At 40.8% G+C, this 19,493-nt stretch overlaps 1 protein-coding gene across 4 annotated transcripts in view; it reads left to right on the top strand.

Moving 5' to 3' along the window:
* Positions 1 to 19,493, top strand: part of cdh8 (cadherin 8) — a 223,138-nt gene that overhangs the window by 188,150 nt on the left and 15,495 nt on the right. For all 4 annotated transcript variants that reach the window (XM_037534611.1, XM_017722221.2, XM_017722222.2 and 1 more), the window contains exons 8-9: positions 8,901 to 9,037; positions 17,035 to 17,156. In XM_037534611.1, the coding sequence (XP_037390508.1) occupies positions 8,901 to 9,037; positions 17,035 to 17,156 (259 nt within the window). The remainder of the gene's footprint in view (positions 1 to 8,900; positions 9,038 to 17,034; positions 17,157 to 19,493) is intronic.

Raw genomic sequence — 19,493 nt, 5'->3', positions numbered from 1 at the left:
GCTGCCTCCAGTGTAATGATATATTTCAGTAGTTTTTTGTTTGCTTGTTTGCATTCTGTGCCTGGAAAGCAAAATAGATTAGACTGTGAGCTATCACTGTGGTTCCTGACGCAGTACGGTGTTCTGTTATATATAGAATTGACAAAAAAATGACAAAATTCAGGCCTCGGATGCTGCTAGTTGGAGAGAACATGAACACCGGGTAAAATGTACCACAGATATGTTATAGAGTTAAACAGGTCCTAGTAGAACAGGTGTTTGGTCAGCTTCTCATGTTTCGATACAAACATCAGACAAATGATTCTCCGGTTTCACTCCGAAAGTGGTGTCCACCCATAACGTCAACTTTTCCATCATAAGTGCTTTTGATTTGTGAGCTGTATCCACCTTTATATTATTTGGATGTCCTTTTGGTGGCGGTAACGTAGCAGAGTTTAGAAGCAGATAAACAGTATCCGTGTTTACATGGAAAGATGGTTTCCAGTCCGATTGAAAATGTTCTGCTTGCGCATTAAGATGGATGTTCATATTTTCACCCTGCTCCAGAACCTGGTGGAGAATCTCCGTTTACATGCTCACTACAAATGATTTCATCCGAAATTATAAGCGTGAGTAGAGACCCACTTAGTGTAGATGTTACCATGACAACCAGCATCCCGTGAGTCCAGTCAGAGCGAGATGAGCAGCAGTGAGCGGTGCTTGTCTTTAAAATGACATCAGACTCAGGAAAACGTCCTTCACATGTCCTTATTAAAGAAGGCCGAGAGGAAGACGTCCGTCCCGCCGCCGTCTTTTAAAGATCAGACCAGTTTCTGCTCCGCCGTGTTGAACGGTATAAACTTTCACTACTTTCCGAAAGTAGTGCAGCGAGTGGGCGGAGCTCGTTACTCTGACGTAGCAACGAGCTGCTCGTTAAGGAGCTCTAATTAGGAGGAAGGAGCTGAACATTAAAACATATTAAAGCCGCGTTCACGGCCAGTTTATTCATTTCTTACTGTATTTATTTACCTGCTGTATTAAAGCAGTAGAGCACTCGAGGAGGGAGTTATCACTATAACATCACGGCTGAGATGATCTACGGCCACCAGATCACAGCTGGGATGTGATTTTGTGATAACACACATTGTACTGTTCTACTGTTCTACTGCTTCATTCATCAAAATTCATCAAAATACTACAGGTATCAGATAAATATAACATTTTATGTTCTATTATTTCCTTTTTTTAACTTTGTGGCCGAAATCCATGTGCCATGTTTTCGCTCCGGTGCAAAAACCTAAAAAAATTTCAAATGAAAAATTTCAGACACCAAACACTTCTTGGCTGATTGACTGTGATTGAAGCTCAGCTTTGCCTCCAGTTCTGATAATGGTACGTTTTGTAGACTGTAGGGCATGTAGAACTCTCTTATCCACTGCGCTCATGCACCGCTTTTATTTTGTAAGATGAATTACCTCAATCCTGTGGCCATCAAGTAAATTATGTTTGGCAAAAACTACTTGATCCAGCGCATTTTGCAACCAAGAAATATATTATCTTTCCCAATATTTCACAAAAGCAACAGCATCCTTAAGTGAATTTTGAGACGTAAAGTGGCAAAGTCACATTTCCCCCCGACTGCCGGGACAGATAATGTCATTTAAAGGTAAAAGGCACTTTGCAAATGGAAGAGCCGAAAAAAAGGCACCGCCACACTAACACATCCTGCTTCCTTCATTTCAGTCGGAGTATAGATTACCTCGTATAACCTGAATCAAATCAATCTTTCTCTCTCTTTCTTCCTCCTTTCCTCCCTCTCTCTCACTCTCTCCGTCCCTCTCCTCTTCTCTTTTCCTCCTCCACCCTCCATCTCTGCACAACAAGCCCAAAGCTATACTTAATGCACTGAACCGAAAGACATTGCAGGTAGATTCTGGCTGCCTTTTCGAGAAACTCTGCCTTAAAACAGCAGAGACCAGGGCTGTTTTTCAACATGTGCTCTTTAGTCTTCTTGCATTCAGAGGTGTGTAGTGACAAGATACATTCGCTCAGATCAGCGTCCTTCAGTAAACAGCTTCAAATCGGTACCTTTCACTCCACATTCAGTTTCTATTTGGCTTTTTTTGGTGGGAATTTTATTGCGTTCTCTTGTGTTAGTGCTTCAGTGTTCCTCACTCCTCTCACTTTGGAGCTAGACCTAAACAATCCATAGCAAGAAGAATGGAACCTAACAGACGAAAAGATTCCGGACCGACTTCTATAGGGGGAGCCTATCCAGCTTTTTTATGGACGCTTTTCAAAGGAATTCCTCAATGTCTTCATTCATTTCTGAAGACGAATGCCAGCATTCGAGATGATACATAATGAGAATAGTTAAAATGCGTTACAACTGTTCTTGGTCTGTGACAAGCACCCAGGATACTAATTATATAAAGTGGCTGTTATTGTTATTTAGCAGCTGGCTGTGAGTCCAATGATGCAGGTATGGTGAGAAAATACCGACTGTATACTTGTTGAGTCAATCAGTAATCCACTGTTGTTTTCCCACAGCTATGGAGTGTTAGGAAGTGAAGTGAAAGCACAATAATGCAGTCGAAAGTGAAGCATTGCTTCATAAAACTACGGCTACATTAGTGATGCACCAACATGAAAATTCAGAACAAACTCAGAAAGAAATGGTCCACAGCGTCAAACTGCTGGAAACCCCTTTTTAAGTATATAAAGGATGTTGGCCTGGCTTTGGAACTGCAGCCTAGCAGTCTGGAGTTTCTTCAATAGGGGTGCTCTTAGCATGCGAGTCACTTCAGTGTTGGAGAAGAAATAGCCATGAACCCACACCAGCAGGATCTGACCAATGTGTGTTAACAATGACAACTTTCATAAAGAGAGGTGAAAAAGGTTTTTCAACAAACGATACTGAGTTACTTAGTGTTGTCATATGCGATAAATAAATCGGTATTAATCCATTTTAGATCAGTTAATATTAAAAGCATGTGAATTAAAGAATTAAAGCCCAGCTGAAGCGAATAGGGAATCGTGTTTGAACATGTCTGCCTTGACATGAACCTGAAATATTGCCTCATAAAACTACATCATAAACTTACTTCATAAAATTGACTTCATAAAACAGTCAATATTTTCTCACCGTACCTGGAGAACAAAGAAAAGGGTTTTTTTTTTTTTTTGTAATCAGTATTTCTTACTTTTATTACCATTATCATTATTTTAGTGTGTTAGACTTTGGGACTTTATTGTAGATCGTTTCAGCCAAAAATTAAACATGTTTATTATCACTGGCCAAAATTTTACTGTTAGTCTGTTTAGCCCAAAAATTTGGTCTTTTTATTTTCTACTCCTAAAATAAATATATATATATATATATATATATATATATATATATATATATATATATATATATATATATATTAAAATAAATAAATACATAAATAACCCCATCACCAATATCTTAATAATAATAATAATAATAATAATAATAATAATAATAATAATAATAATTTCTCCTCCAAGCACTGTAGTTCCCAAACAGTAGGCAAGCAAAAGGTGCTTAAAGCCAATTCCGCCAGGACAACACAATGGCTTGTAGTAACTGGCTTGTCTTAATACAGACTTTAATCGTGTTATATATTATAAATATTGAGTACCACAATATGAACGCAGCTTAGCTAATCCGATTTTCAAACTGGACTCATCCGTTTTAAAATATCAGCTATGCTAATTGCACATCTCAAACGCTAAACAGGTTCGATCTTGACATTGTTGATATTGAGGAACAGTCCGAGTCTTCAGCGCTCAGAGCTTCTCAGTGAGGGTGTTTATCTGCTCTGCCGCTGATCAGCAGAGCTTGTTTAACCTCTCCTGACAGGAGTCCCTCCGGCCCCGCTTTGTGTCTTGTCACCTGACACGGAGCATATGCAGCGCAAGGTGACTGGTCTTGTTAGAGGTTGCTCCAGATTGATGTACACCGCCAGTGCCATGCACACTCGGCAGCGGCGTTTAATATTCGTCATGTCCCCTCCATAACATTTGCATCTGCACAGTTGCTGAGTGCAGCCTATTGGACTGCGGCGTCGCGCACTGGAATAAACCGTGCATCTGTGACCCTCCCCGTGGAATAACTGACCTAATAACAAAGAGGCAAATGGTGCACGCTGCACACTTTATTCTGTTCCCTTTCTGCAAAGAAGTACAGAAAAGTCCACATGCAACAGAATCGCTAATAATACTGTAAGATCAGAGTTCGACACATTTCTCAGCTTGTATTTGTTTTGGATTCAATGCAGTAATGACCATATGTAACAGAGAGAGCATCATCTGTGAAGTAAAATAAATAATAATAATAATAATAATAATAACAACAATGCACAATCTTTAGTCACCATCTGTTGACTTAACCCTTAAATTTGACTTATATTACTTACAAATACCTCAACTAGTTGGTATTAAAGTCCTTGTAGGTATTGAATAATAAGCCTTAGTGTTTAATAAGCCTGAGATATTAAGGAGTTATTTGTGGACTAAAATGCAAAGCATAAATGACCTGATATTTAGTGGAACCTGGCATTGCATCTTCTTGCACCACTGGCCTCAAAACAGAACAGACCCAGCTTCATTTCAACAGTTAGCAAGGTGTTCTTTACATCAAATGCTGCTTTTTCATTCATTTAAAATGTAACTTTTATGATATTAATTAAATGTATTGCATTTCCCCCAAAGTAACATCTATATTACCCCTCCGTTATTACACAGTACCTATACAGCAACTACACAGGAGCCACCCGTCTAATTTAAAGCGTAACTTTAGTGCTGCACTACAGGACAGTTCCAGAGTCGAAGATCCACTGGTGTAATTAAATAGGCTATAGACCTGTAACAGTGACTAAATCACCAGTAGTTACATTGCCGTTGCACATGTTATTCATGTGTAACTACACGGTTATTAGCGGCAATAAGGCGTTTCTCATCCACTAGAAATCAAATGAGAGGCAAAGCAACGTCGAGCGATGGTACTAATAATGAAAACTTCTGTCTGTTTAAAACTTTCGTTTGTTTCCGCGACTTCTTTTCCCCCATCCTTCAAAAGGCTGATGATGAACCGACTCCAGCCGAGTGGCAACAGCGAGAGCTTCTTTGTAATTGCGCGAACTAACATCTAAAAACCGCGCTAAGAGAAGCCGCTCTGCTTGTTGATGGTAAGACTAATTAAGCGTTTCATTTCATCTTTAAAGGCCTATTACTGTGCTTATTTTGTTTTCAGCCTCAGACAGGAGCGGCTTGGCAATGAGAAACCTTTAATGGCGTGGAGAAATTGTTGCCTAATCATAAAGTCTGCACTCAGCCTTTGAAATTTGACCTTGAGTCTGGCAATTAAGCACAAGTGCGACACGTAATTAGAGTATACGTGTTATCTTCTGTAGCTATTAAGCAGCGAGAGCGGTATTTAAAAACTTGACATATGTTTCTCTCACGCTGGCCCTAAACAAACATCCACTGCCTTCGCCTTCCGAGCTGCTATTCTTCTTTTTTCCCCCTTCTTTTTTTTTTGATTTCCCACTGTAACTTTGTCAGTTTGATTGACACGTAGCAGAACATTTCAGGGTTTGTCTCTCGGTGGTACGTGAAACTGTCAGAGCTTGACTGAAATACGCTCAGCCTCCTGGAGACTAATCCCAGGTGGGGTGTGCTGTCTGGCTGCGAGTGTGGGTCTGTGAGTGTGGGTCTGCGAGTGTGTATATGTGTGTGTGCCGGTCCTCCCGGACCTTCGCTCCGAGCTGCAACATCTACATCGGCTCCTAGCAGGGGTTGTGATGTCACGGTCGAGTGGATTGCACGGATCTGTAATCTAGGCCAATGAATTGTTTATTTCTTTACCTGTTTGGGTTCCGCCTCTGATTGGGTCTCAAAAGCCCCCGTCGGTTTAACGGGAAGTTCTTGTTCATTATCATCAGGGATGGAGGGATGAAGTTGATATTTAAATAGGCTTCTGTAATTCTGGAATTTCGGATGTGGATAGCTTGCCAAAGGAAAGATGCCGTTGCAATACAGTTACAGTCGTCTTATGCTTTAGAAATCCAGTGCTTGCTAAATAATTGACTTGATATTAAGCAATAACTGGTTTATCATTTTGCAAAGCACTTCTGTTTGTTTATGTCATATATATATATATATATATATATATATATATATATATATATATATATATATATATATATATATAGTATCATCATGACCTTTCTCACAGCAATTGTCTTCCCTTTTTAAGTCTTTAAAATCCAGTGGCCAGTAACTGTCTGATCATTACTACTTTATTAAGCAATAACTAGGCCACTAGGCCAAATTAACATTTTCCAAACCTTTATCACAACTTTAACACCATTATCACAAATTTTAGAGATCTTTTAATTCATATTAAGCCAAAAGCTGGTAGCTGTCTGTCCATTACTGCTGTATTCAGTAATAACTAGAGTAATTTAAGCATTAAGCACCTCTGCCTTGAAGAACCTTTGAAGAACTCCTTTGTAAAGAGTGTATGGTGAATTACGTCTAATCCAGAGCAGGTATATTTGTATATCCTTCAAGGGAACCATGTAAACAACACTCTTGATCCTTGGCTCGATAAAGCACATACTTAGGAAGCAATACAATCAATACCTCATTAATAAATCTCCAATTTGTTCTACAACAAAGTAAAACTTTACTGTAAGTTCTGCGTAGACTGAATTATAGACCGCAAAGTTGGTCATACGATCCAATCTGGCAGTCACACCTCAGTGGAAAGTGAAGTGGAGTGGAAAATAATATGGGCCCTCAGTGGCAAGAAGGCAGTCGAGATGAGAATGTTGGTCTAAAGATGCTCCCCAAAGACAAAATATCGGGGCTTCTGGCTGGACAGTCAGCTTAGTGGAGAATCTCATATCGCAGTTCAAAGGCGTCCAAGCAGTTGCATTTCCACACTGTCGTAGCAAGAAATGGGGTTCCTCATCGGGCCTTGCCTACAGTCGGGGAGAGTGCTGCTGGCGGGCTGCTCTGAAAAACAGGGAGCAGCTATAGAGGGTTCAGAAAAGAGCTATCAAAATCATGACAGGGTTTCATAAGACTCCTCACCATCTTCCCCGTCTACAGAAACAGCAGGAGGACGTCAGCATAGAACTGATAAAAGACAAGCAGCAGACTAATCATCCTTTACACCACCTTCATCCAACATTATTATGTCATATTACTCTGTAGTTCTACAGTTACAGACTGTAGCTTCTCTGATACTCTATTACCCTGTTCTTCAGTGGTCAGGACCCCCATGGACCCCCACAGAGCAGGTACTGTTTGGGTGGTGGGTCATTCTCAGCACTGCAGTAACACTGACGTGGTGGTGGTGTGTTAGTGTGTGTTGTGCTGGTCTGAGTGGATCAGACACAGCAGTGCTGCTGGGGTTTTTAAACACCTCAGTGTCGCTGCTGGACTGAGAACCTGTGGGCAGCGTCCTGTGACCACTGATGAAGGACTAGAGGATGACCAACACAAACTGTGCAGCAGCAGATGAGCTGTCGTCTCTGACTTTGCATCTACAAGGTGGACCGACAAGGTAGGAGTGTCTAATAGAGTGGACAGTGAGTGGACACTGTGTTTAAAAACTCCAGCAGCACTGCTGTGTCTGATCCACTCGCACCAGTACAACACACACTAATGCACCACCACCATGTCAGTGTTACTGCAGTGCTGAGAATGACCCACCACCTAAATAGCACCTGCTCTGTGAGGGTCCATGGGGGTCCTGACCACTGAAGAACAGGGTAACAGAGTATCAGAGAAACAGATGGACTACAGTCTGTAACTGTAGAACTACAGAGTGCAGCTATACAGTAAGTGGAGCTGATAAACTGGACAATGAGCGCAGAAACAAGGAGGTGGTCAGAATGTTATGCCTGACTGGTGTATGTATCTGTGTGTTTGTATATATGAATATTTGAATATTTTTTAAGTTAATTTGAAATATGTTGCAGAATATAATCTTTGGAGTCACAATGTTTTTTTAAAAATAAATAAACTAAATAAAACTAATTATCTGAAAAAAAAAATCATGGTCCTCAGCTATAATTCATTTTTGCATAATATCATATTTTGCTGTTCCTTAGAAGATGCAGCTACTTAAGACAACCATGTGTGACATAAAGAGAAAACATTTAATTATGATTTGAATTTGATGAAAAGCTACTCTTAAGTATCTGATTTGCAGAAAGAAAAACAATCCTTCACAGTTTTGCCATGATTTTTGCCATGATACAGACTCTAATATGTCAATGCAGACTAAATGGAAATTGAATTGAGCTTCATAACTATGTAACTAAACATATGTAACAATGTAATTACATTAAGTATAGAAAACAGCAAGAAGACACCTCAGTGTCTCAGGTAAAAAAATGGCTGACTTCTATCCTAAAAACGATGGTTCTTCGAGGATTTTCTAGTACAGAAAGTGGTTCTATGTAGAACTATAAACACAAAGAACTCTTTGCATGATTAAAGGGCTCTTGGCATCATGAAGGGGCTCTTCAGATTGATGGAGAAAACAGAAAGCCTGAAAACAGTTGACACCATACAGATGAGAAGAACCCATTTAGTGCCATATGCAGCCCTTTTAAAGCTTCTATATAGAACCATCCACACCATGTTCTCAATGTGAAGAGCATGTTCATGATGAAAGGAACCCTTTAGTCATGGGGCTGTGAGTGTTCAATGTTCTATATAGAGCCAATTTCTACACTAAAGACCCCCTGAAGAACCATGTTTTTAAAGAATGTACGGAAGACTCCTGATGCCTGTGGAACATCTGAGGCATCCGCAGTATGTTATGGGTTTATTCGTTTAGATGTGAACTGAATGCAGTTTTGTTTCTCTTCCTTCGGCAGGTATTCTATCGATCGGCACACAGATCTGGAGAGGCAGTTCAATATTCATGTTGATGATGGAAGGATCACGTTAGCCAAGCCACTGGACAGAGAGGCGGATACCTGGCACAACATCACAGTGACCGCCACGGAAATCCGTAAGTCAAAATTTACGCAGATACATACATACATGCACACTTAAGTACATTCACTCATATCCACATACACTATATTGCCAAAAGTTTTCACTCACCCATCCAAATCACTGAATCCAGCTGTATAAAGCCGAGCCCCTCGGCCTGCAGACTGCTTCTACAGACATTAGTGAAAGAATGGGTCGCTCTCAGGAGCTCAGTGAATTCCAGCGTGGTGCCGTGATCGGACGCCACCTGTGCAGCAAGTCCAGTCGTGAAATTTCCTCACTACTAAATATTCCACAGTCCACTGTCAGTGGGATTATAACAAAGTGGAAGCGATTGGGAACGACAGCAGCTCAGCCACGAAGTGGTCGGCCACGTAAAATGACAGAGCGGTCAGCGGATGCTGAGGGGCATAGTGCGCAGAGGTCACCGACTTTCTGCAGAGTCAATCACTACAGACCTCCAAACTTCATGTGGCCTTCAGATCAGCTCAAGAACAGTGTAGAGAGCTTCATGGAATGGGTTTTCATGGCCGAGCAGCTGCATCCAAGCCTTACATCACCAAGCGCAATGCAAAGCGTGGAATGCAGTGGTGTAAAGCGCCGCCACTGGACTCTAGAGCAGTGGAGACGTGTTCTCTGGAGTGACCAATCACGCTTCTCCTTTTGGAAATCTGATGGCTGAGTCTGGGTTTGGCAGTTGCCAGGAGACGGTACTTGTCTGACTGCATTGTGCCGAGTGTAAAGTTTGGTGGAGGGGGGATCATGGTGTGGGGGTGTTTTGCAGGAGTTGGGCTCGGCCCCTTAGTTCCAGTGAAAGGAACTCTTAAAGCTTCAGCACCAAGAGATTTTGGACAATTTCACGCTCCCAACTTTGTGGGAGCAGTTTGGGGACGGCCCCTTCCTGCTCCAACATGACTGCACACCAGTGCACAAAGCAGGTCCATAAAGACGTGGATGAGCCAGTTTGGTGTGGAAGAACTTGACTGGCCTGCACAGAGTCCTGACCTCAACCCCATAGAACACCTTTGGGATGAATTAGAGTGGAGACTGTGAGCCAGGCCTTCTCGTCCAACATCAGTGTCTGACCTCACAAATGTGCTTCTGGAAGAACGGTCAGAAATTCCCATAAACACTCCTAACCCTTGTGGAAAGCCTTCCCAGAAGAGTTGAAGCTGTTATAGCTGCAAAGGGTGGGCTGACATCATATTAAACCCTATGGATTAAGAATGGGATGTAACTCCAGAATGTAAGGATGTAAATCCAGTGAATACTTTTGGAAATATAGTGTATATGCAGTACTGTGCAGAAGTCAGAGACCCCCTTTCATTGATTTAATTTCTAGTCAAAGAAGCTATTAAACCAATTTACAGGAGATTTTTCTGAGAAAATTGGATTTCACCATCCTCTCGTAATTATTAAACGCTAAAGGTGAAAGGAGGCTCTCAAGAACTGTGCAAGACCTTGTAGACCAGCAAAACTTCCCCATCAGATAAACAGCACTGAAAGCTTTGATCTCTGAGAGAGAGGAGAAGATCAAGCTGCTTCAGATCTGAAAACATCCGCAAGTGTTTCTGTCCATCCTTCCACTGTGAGAAGACCACTCAGCATCGTGGGTCTGAAAGGACGTGTAGCTGATCAAGAAGAACCTCGCTGAGAAAAGGAGACGGACACATCAAACAAAGAAGCTGAATGATGGACTGACCACCCCAGAGTCCAGACCTCAGCACCACTGAATGGGTTTGATCAGTTCAGAAAATCAACCAGCCTCTCAGACTGAGCTTTGGAGGTGCGTCTGCAGGTTCTCTGAGGAGCTGAAAGTGAGGCTCCTGAAAAGAACGGAAGCTGGGATGAAGGGAAAGAGGGACTCACTGAACATGGAAATTATGTATCTGTTGTGTAATTTTCAGTTACACATTTGTTTCCTGCTCACACGGAAAAGTGAATAATATGTTTAATTGCTGTTCTGACTGGAAATAAAATGAATCAAGGGTCTCTGCAAAGTATTAAATATATCGCTGCTCTCAGGAGAAAACTGTATCTCCATGTTTATCATTTTTCAGTTTTCGATGGAATTTGAAAATACTTGCTACCCTTTATATTTTATGTAAATTTCATGAAGAATAGTCCAAATGAAAAGGCCCAAAATTACTTTGAAAAAAGTCTGGTTCCATTGACTTCCATTATAAGTAAAGTAGGTTTTTTTCTTCTCCTGTAAAGTTACCATTTTGGAGATATGAGGTTTTCTTCCAACAACAGTGATAAATAAACTGGGCTGTAAACACGTCGTTAATATGTTTTAATGTTCGCAATTCCTTCCTCCAAATTATAGTTCCTTTACAAGAACAGCCAGCAGTTCGTTCTCCAGCTCCTTGTTTTGTTCCAGCCGGTCTGTAAAGCTTCTTACAGCCCGTTTAGTTTGGCGAATGGTGTTGGGTTCATTTCTGGCTGATTCCAGGTTGTTCAGCTGTTCTTCTGTCACAGCTGCCGACTGAAAAGCTGCACAGTGGTGACGACAGTTTGGGAATTTAGCGTCATCTCGTCTTCAGAGTTGGACCAAATCGGCTGTCGGTCAGATGTGACCTTAACAGCGTCCGTTTTCAGTTTGCAGCAAAGTGAGAAGTAAAAACGTTCAGATGGCCTGAGCGTCTCCTACAGCTGTCAAAGCCGTTGCTTAGCAACAGCATCTCAGCGGAGTGATAGTGTTTGTGATGTTACGGTGAAATAACAGCACCTTTAGACGCCTCTCAACCAATCAGCTCACATGGTTGGAACTAACTGTTGTATAAACATCCAAGCAGTTGGACTGTGCTACTTTTGATCATTGCCACTCTTTTGGCAACATGATGGCACAGTTTACCCAAAAAGCCAGGTTATTTTTCCATAACATCCAGTATTAAGATGCATCAAACAAACTGTTTTCACTCAACCAGAGTTGTCTGCAAGCATGCCAGCCTGAATCACAGATAAAAGAAACATCCTTAAAACTGATCCAGAAAACTGACTCACTAATTAAAATCCGTGGAGCAGAACTACAAACAGCGTTAACCATATGTAAAGCATTATTTGCATTCTGAATGCTATACGGGACTGTATTTGGGTGATAAAACTCAAATTAACATCCCGAGGTGTTGCGTGTGATAGTTATTCCAAAATTGCCTTGTCTCTCTTTCACAGCTTAGAGCGAGAAAACAGTGTTCATTACAATTAGCAGCAGATACAGAGCGCACAATTAGTAACGTATTATATCACTTAGTGACAAAGGAAAGCTGCGGTAAATGGAGTCTGTAGATAGAATTGTCCTCTTTTTAGAGAATTTGTAGGGTGTACCGATACAGATAATGGCCCAAATGAACCATGAGCAAAACTTTAAGTGCAGTTTGCCTAACAGGACGTGTTCGGACTAAACAAAACGCAACTGATGGCCATCAGCTGACCGCATAAGCTGTGAAATAACAAACTAAGTAACAAACTAAATAAATAAACAAGACAACGGCACGCATTCAGAAATCACATACGATAAACAATATATATGAATAAATAAATGTAGCTGCCACGCATTCGGCGAGCTCTCAGAAAGAGACGGACTTCATCTGCCAGACTCCTCTGGGAGATCACGTGTCAAGTGACTGAGCAACTTCCCTCAGACTCAGACTCCATTGCCCACAGTTCTATGGAGGCTCACGTGACTTCGCGCTCCGGTCAGCGCCCTCACTCCCCAGAACACGAAATGCTGTCACCTGGGGGTTCTGTCATATGACAGGGTGCTTTAGTTAGGATCAGCGCCAGGGATTGGTTCTTGGTGAACTACTGAGCGTCTGTAATCTGATTGCCTGTATTCCGTGTTTGACCACGGCTTTGTTTATTCCGAGTTCTGCCTCTTTGCTTCGTCCCTTTTTGCCCGTTCTGACTGATGTGTGTTGGTGAACCTTTTGGCCTGGTTTTGCGACTTTTTCTAGTTTGTTTATTACAACACTTCTCTTTCATGTCCGCGACTGTCTGGTTTCTGTTGATTCGTCACGATAGCACTGTTGTCTGTAACTTGGTAACTTTACAGGAGAAAGGAAAAAAATCGACCCTACTTTCAACGTAAGTCAATGGAACCGGACATTTTTCCAAGTCATTTTGGACCATTTTTTGTTTGGTCCCTTCATCCTGAAATTTACACACTATATAAAGAGCAACAAGTATTTTCAAATTAAGTTAAAAACTAAAAAAACACAATGAAATATATACATCATACTATGCTTAGTATGATATATACTATCTTGGGAAATTCTGGTTCCATTGACTTACATTAAAAGTACAGTATGCTATTTCTACTGTAAATGTACCTTTTTGGAAATACAAAGTTTTGGATAACACCTTAATTGCATAGTTGCAGACATCATTTTTAGGGTCTTGTCCATGTAATATACTAGTACTAACATGAACAATCACCATGGATAAGTAGGAACATATAAACATCTCCTAATAATCATGTTTATATATGTAGCAAAAAAGGGGATATATTAATAATAATTACAAGTAAAAGCACAAAATAAAAGTACTTGTAATAACTAGAATGTAAAATTAACTGTAACATTCCAGTAAAAATAAAGGGAAACAATAAATGACTTTATTTGGAACCCTGTCTTATAGTACCGGCTCAATGGACACTTTATTAGAAACGTTACACTTCCACTCACTGGCCACTTTATTGGAAACATTCACTTGGTGCTCCCACTTCACTGGCCACTTTACTGGAAACATCTGCCTTGTGCTTCCACTGACTGGACGCTTTTTTTTAGAAACTACTAGTTGCATATTCATAGATATATGAAGGTCCACTTCATTTACACTGTATTATCACAAATACCCACCACATAGAAGCATCTTGTAGGTTTACAGTTACCAACTGTAGCTGGACAGGTCATTAGTCCCACTCTACCTCATTCATCAGTGGACCTATGGGACCACCAAATATTACTTGTGTAGTGGTTGGTTTTGAGCATATCGGCCGTCCACCACCACCCAAAAATATCCAGCCACAAGCTGCTCTGTGGTCAGAGGCTGACCACTGATGAAAGTCTAGCATATGTACATTAAACTGTACATCAATATTACTGTCTCTAATTGTCTCAGCAGCTAGACAGAGCTACAAGGGAGGGGTTTCTGATAAATTGGCCACTAATGTTCAAGCAAAATGTAGCATATTAAGATGATGTACTGCACACTGGATGTAATGAATGCATGTATATCGTATTTTATGGCTGTATAAAGTTGTCAAACTTAAGTCATGAAGGACAACAGCTCAGTGTTGTGCTCTAATACCGACGACTGAATTCATTATTGCAGTGCTCCATGGTACGAAAGCCCCTCTCTGCATGCATGATTTGTATATACACAAGATATCCTTATGCGTTATGCAAGAACAAGAATGGCAGGCCTGCGATACAAAACCCTTCAGATCCAAAGACAGCCTGCACCAAAACAGCACCGCACAGAAGACGGCAAACGCAGTGCAAACAAAAATATGCGCTAGTAGTGGGCGAGATATAATTAATGAGAGTGAAACGGGTTCAAAGAGTTTGACTGTAGGACCTATCAGTATCAAAACGGCTCATGACAACTCGTTAATAGTAATGCGTACTGCTTGGGGGCGAAAACTGTTATGACATCTGATGGTTGGAGTAAGAATGCTTTGTTCCTCCTACTTGGCCACAGAGGAGTAAACTTCATTTTCGGCAGTGCGGTTCTCACAGAGCTCTTCTGTTGTTCCGTACAGCTTTAAAGACTCTATTATGGAGCACTTCAACTCAATTTAATCATGTCTATATAGACCCCTAATAAGCTAGTATCAGTGGGAGGAAGACGCCCTAAGAGCATGAAGATGAAGTGGAGCTATGAGGCTAACGAGTAATGGATGGAAGGAAGTACTAAAACTCAGAAATGGAATTAAAAATCCATCAATTTTGCTCCAAGAACCAATATATTAATGTTTTGGCTCTTGCTTTCCAGTCCCAAAACAACGTGCCCAAAAACATTTAATTGTGCTCCTCTTACATAAGATGGGTGAAGGCCTAATACAGTAAACCAGCAGGTTTGGAAAGCCATTCGACCCCATACTGATCTGTTCACGCACTCCTACGTAGCATTGAAATGGTATAATACCAACGTAAAGCTTAATGTTTAAGGTGGTGACTCTTAAAAATTGCTTCGCTTTCAGGCGGACAATTGCGTTTAGTAGTCAATGCAGGTTCTTCACAACCAATTTCTGAAAGAACACCATGCAAGGAAAAGTTTTAATGACAAGATTGTAAGGCAGTCCCTGTCCATCTGTTTCATACGTTGGCCACAATGTCCTGTAGCCTGGGGTTTTTGCCACCTCTGGTTGACCTGTATGACTGAATGGTTTGAAAGACCTACAAATCCAGCTACTTCCTTCAAATTGTGGCCTTTCACCTCCCAAATACATCACTCCTTTTACCAGTCATTAACATCGCTTTGCGACCCATTTTCCACACAGCGAACTGCACTGTACCACCTTTTCTCAATCTATGAATCCCGTCACACACCCCACAGGTATTTATAGCCCGATTAACTTTGTGCAATGCCACCTTAAACCACCTTAAACAAGCAAGATGATTAATTGTATGTCCAGAGAGATTAATAAACCAATGTAAATAATAATATTATTGCTGGATTGCTGTTATTATTTTACATATTATCTAGAGTGGCTTACAGTTTCATTTCAGAGGCAGAAGACTGTGTTAGGAGGGATTTGATTGATAGCATGGTGTCCTTTTCTGGGTGGAGAACTGAACACATGGAGGGCAGCATTGTCCAAATAAATTGTTCATATATCTTGTTATATCAGTCCGGAGCCCACAATAAGTGGCTGAAGTGCCCTTGAGCAAGGCGCCTAACCCCCAACTGCTGCCCAGGCGCTGTGTATAGGGCTGCCCACCGCTCCGGGCAAGTTTCCTCACTGCCCCCTAGTGTGTGTGTGTTCACTCGTGTGGTGTTTCACTGCACAAGTGGCTCAACATGTGAAGGTGAAATTTCAGTTGTGGGACTAATGAAGGTCAGTTAAACTTGTGTGTAAACTTGTGGGATCAGATAAACCATCCAACTCCCTCTTTCACAACTCCGCACTCTGATTTGCCGAGTGGCCATGAGCTTGAAATAATGATTGACAGCTTGATCCATAGGCAGAGAGAAACAAACACGCAGTGGACGGAAAAGAGAGAGAAAACACACACAGACGTATCTGTAATCCAAAGCTGAATCAGTGCAGTGACCACCCTCATAACCCCCTGACTTCATCTTCACAGTCACTCCACTTAAGCGCTATTTGTGATGTAGCCCGACGTGCGGCGTAGGTGCGTCCCCTCGTTATTACCTCAGGTCAAACGGACGGCTCTTTAAAAGTGGCCGTGGGCACTGAGGAGGTGCCGTGTTGCGCTCCAAAGGCCGAGCGAAAGGATCATTTCAATAAAAGTCAGAGGGTGCAACACTGATTAATTTACAGGGGTCTTCAAAAGGGACTGTAAATTAGCGGCGATGAATAATTCCAATAAAAACCTAATCTAATTAAAGTGCCTTTTATTTTTCTTCTTAGTCTTTAGCTGCCACCCTTTCATAAATATTCATTTTTTTTTCGCCTTATGTATAAAACATGTGTGTGTGTGTGTGTGTGTGTGTGTGTGTGTGTACAGGGGATTTTAAAAGCACTTTGAATGTGATAGATTTTTTTTTTTCGCCTGTTTGCGGTCCTGCTTTGCATACCTGATAATGCCTCTCAGATTGATGTGGTGTCTCATCTGTCTCTCCATCAGCCCAAGGGATGAAAACGAAGGCAAGAGAGAGAGAGAAAGAGTGAGGCGGCGAGACAGAGTCGGGAGCAGACAAGAGACACTCAAAGAGAAAGAAAATAACTGGGTCACCGTATTTACCTGGGATTTGAAAAGGCTTGTAAGTGTATGTGTCCATTTCTCACCTGCTTTCTGCTGTATGTGTTTGCTCTTCTGTTAGGAAACCACAGTCAGATCTCCAGGGCTATTGTGGCTGTTAGAGTTCTGGACATAAACGACAACGCACCTGAGTTTCCAGTCAATGAGGAGCTCTTCCTTTGTGAGAACGGCAAACCTGGCCAGGTAAGAGCAGCGTCTGAGAACCGTATATAACCCAGACAAATGTTTAGTGACCATTTCTACCGTCTTTCACACAAATGAACATGTTTTCTTGGTTAATTTTGCCGGAATTTAATGCATTATAGCCTAAGCAGGTTTATTTTGAGTAACACAATATCAGACATTGCATTGTTATAAATGATGGTTCTCCAAGGGTTCTTTACTAATAAGCATGGTACTATATAGAACCATGAACACTCAAAGAGCTTAAGAATTATTTACATGGTGAAATGGTTCTTCAGAAATGGGTTCTTCTGTTGTTACAAGCTTGACATCATTACAATGGAACCCTTTTCGATGCTATATAATGCTTTCTATGTCACATTTGTAAGCATCTAGAAACACATTCATAACATTATAACACATGCATAAGGCATTATAAACATGGCTATGAATATTTATAAAAATGCATTACACTTTATAGCCATGCTTATTATGCATTATGAATTGTTAACATAATGCATTACAAGTACTGTTCATAACAGATTATAAGAGGTCATAAGCTGTATTAGTCCGCTCTAAGTAAAGTGGAGCGTACTGGACTAAAGCCTCCTCCAGGGTTAACAACACTGTAACTACTAATGATTAAGTCAGTGTTACAGATGCAATACAGCTGTACAGCCTATGTAATTACACAAGTGCATCTTCTTGATACACTAAAGATCAGAAATCTTTTCCAGCAGTTAAAGGAAGCATGTTTTACATATTATTACATTTGTTTTACGTAATTAGTGTGTAATAACTGTGTTGTAACAAGGTAACCTAATCACATCACATTGATTAATACCATTCTATAACTACACTGTGCATTGTTCCTGTGTATATAATGATGACACAAACTTTCCTGTAGTTTAGTGTAAGTTACACTTTAAAATAAGTGGACAGTTCCTGTGTAGTTGATATGTAGTTACTGTGTAATAATCAGTGGTAATATAGATGCTGTTTTGGGGGAAATGCAACACATTAATTAATGTTATAACAGTTCCATGTTGATATAAGGGGCCGTCTGCTGTTCCGTCTCATCACAGACTGGTTTAAAGCTGAAACTGGTTACAGTGCCACAGCAGTAGCAACAGAAACGCAGCTAAATGTGAGGAAAGCTGGCAGATACAGTGTAAATAATGTCTTAATATCAGTTACTACACACTTCCTTCTACTGCTGGAAAACTGCTGTACCAGTCTGAATACCAATGTAATTACATGTGTTATTACACTTGTGTAATTACATGGCAGAGAACAGGCTGTTACAACTACTAAGATAAACTTGTGTAGTTACACGAGGCAAAACAAGTTGATACTTGTGTAATTACATAAGCTGTACTTCTGTAATTAATCTGTAACATTGACCAAATCATTAGTAGTTACATTGTTGTTGCACATGTTGTTCACATGTAACTACACGGTTATTAGAGACACTTCATATAATGTGGCACCAAAATATATTAATGAACTGTGTCCCCAAACATTTGTCAGGCAGTGTAATTCCAATAACATCTACCAATAGATCTTTTTTTAACAACGTAAGTACCCTTTCTGCCCTAAATTAGGTTATTAGGTAAATTAGGTGGTCAAACATGTGAAGCCTGTTTCAAAGCTAATTTTATTTTATTTATTTATTTATTTATTTTTTGTTAAAATTGAAAAAAAAAAAAGTGTCAGTACAAAGTGAATAGAATAAAATATGCTGAGTCGACGTATTTCAAAGCCTGAAATCATCATTTAAATGTCAGGGGCGTCGGGTCAGCAGTTTTCCACACCACGTCTGGCTCGATGTTCAGACCTCAAGTGATCTCAAAACCAGCATCACACTGATGAAGATATGATGACAGTAGTAGATTCACTCACGTCTCTTTGAATTCTCCTTCAGTCATGAGACGCGTGCTCAGCGGAGGGAGCCGAAGCAAAAAAAAACAGCTGCAAATAGTTTTTTCCACACATTGCATGCAGTTACACATTTTCACCAGAGAGGTCTCCAAATCCCCAAATCTTACATTATGCAGCTTTGATTTAAAATCTTTCCTACAGTGCGGACATCCTTAACGATGGATAGAGAAACAGAAATGGTTGAAAATTGTGAGTTGTGACCTTAACTTCCGTTAAAATTGACTTTTTTGGCAACGTTACCAAGACTTCAATGTGACACTACTTTAGATTTTTGTGTCAGTAACTGAAAGGCCCCCTCTCTCGCTCCCTGGCTTTTTCTCCGTGTCCGCGAGAGGAAAAGAATGAGCGCGGTGATAGGGTCCTACTTTTGAACAAGCCGTCGATCATGAAGAAAAACAGCCTGTCCTGAACTGGGCT

The sequence above is a fragment of the Pygocentrus nattereri genome, chromosome 25 (genome assembly GCF_015220715.1).
Source record: "Pygocentrus nattereri isolate fPygNat1 chromosome 25, fPygNat1.pri, whole genome shotgun sequence".
NCBI lineage: Eukaryota > Metazoa > Chordata > Actinopteri > Characiformes > Serrasalmidae > Pygocentrus > Pygocentrus nattereri.
This window is presented reverse-complemented; position numbering and strand designations above follow the sequence as displayed.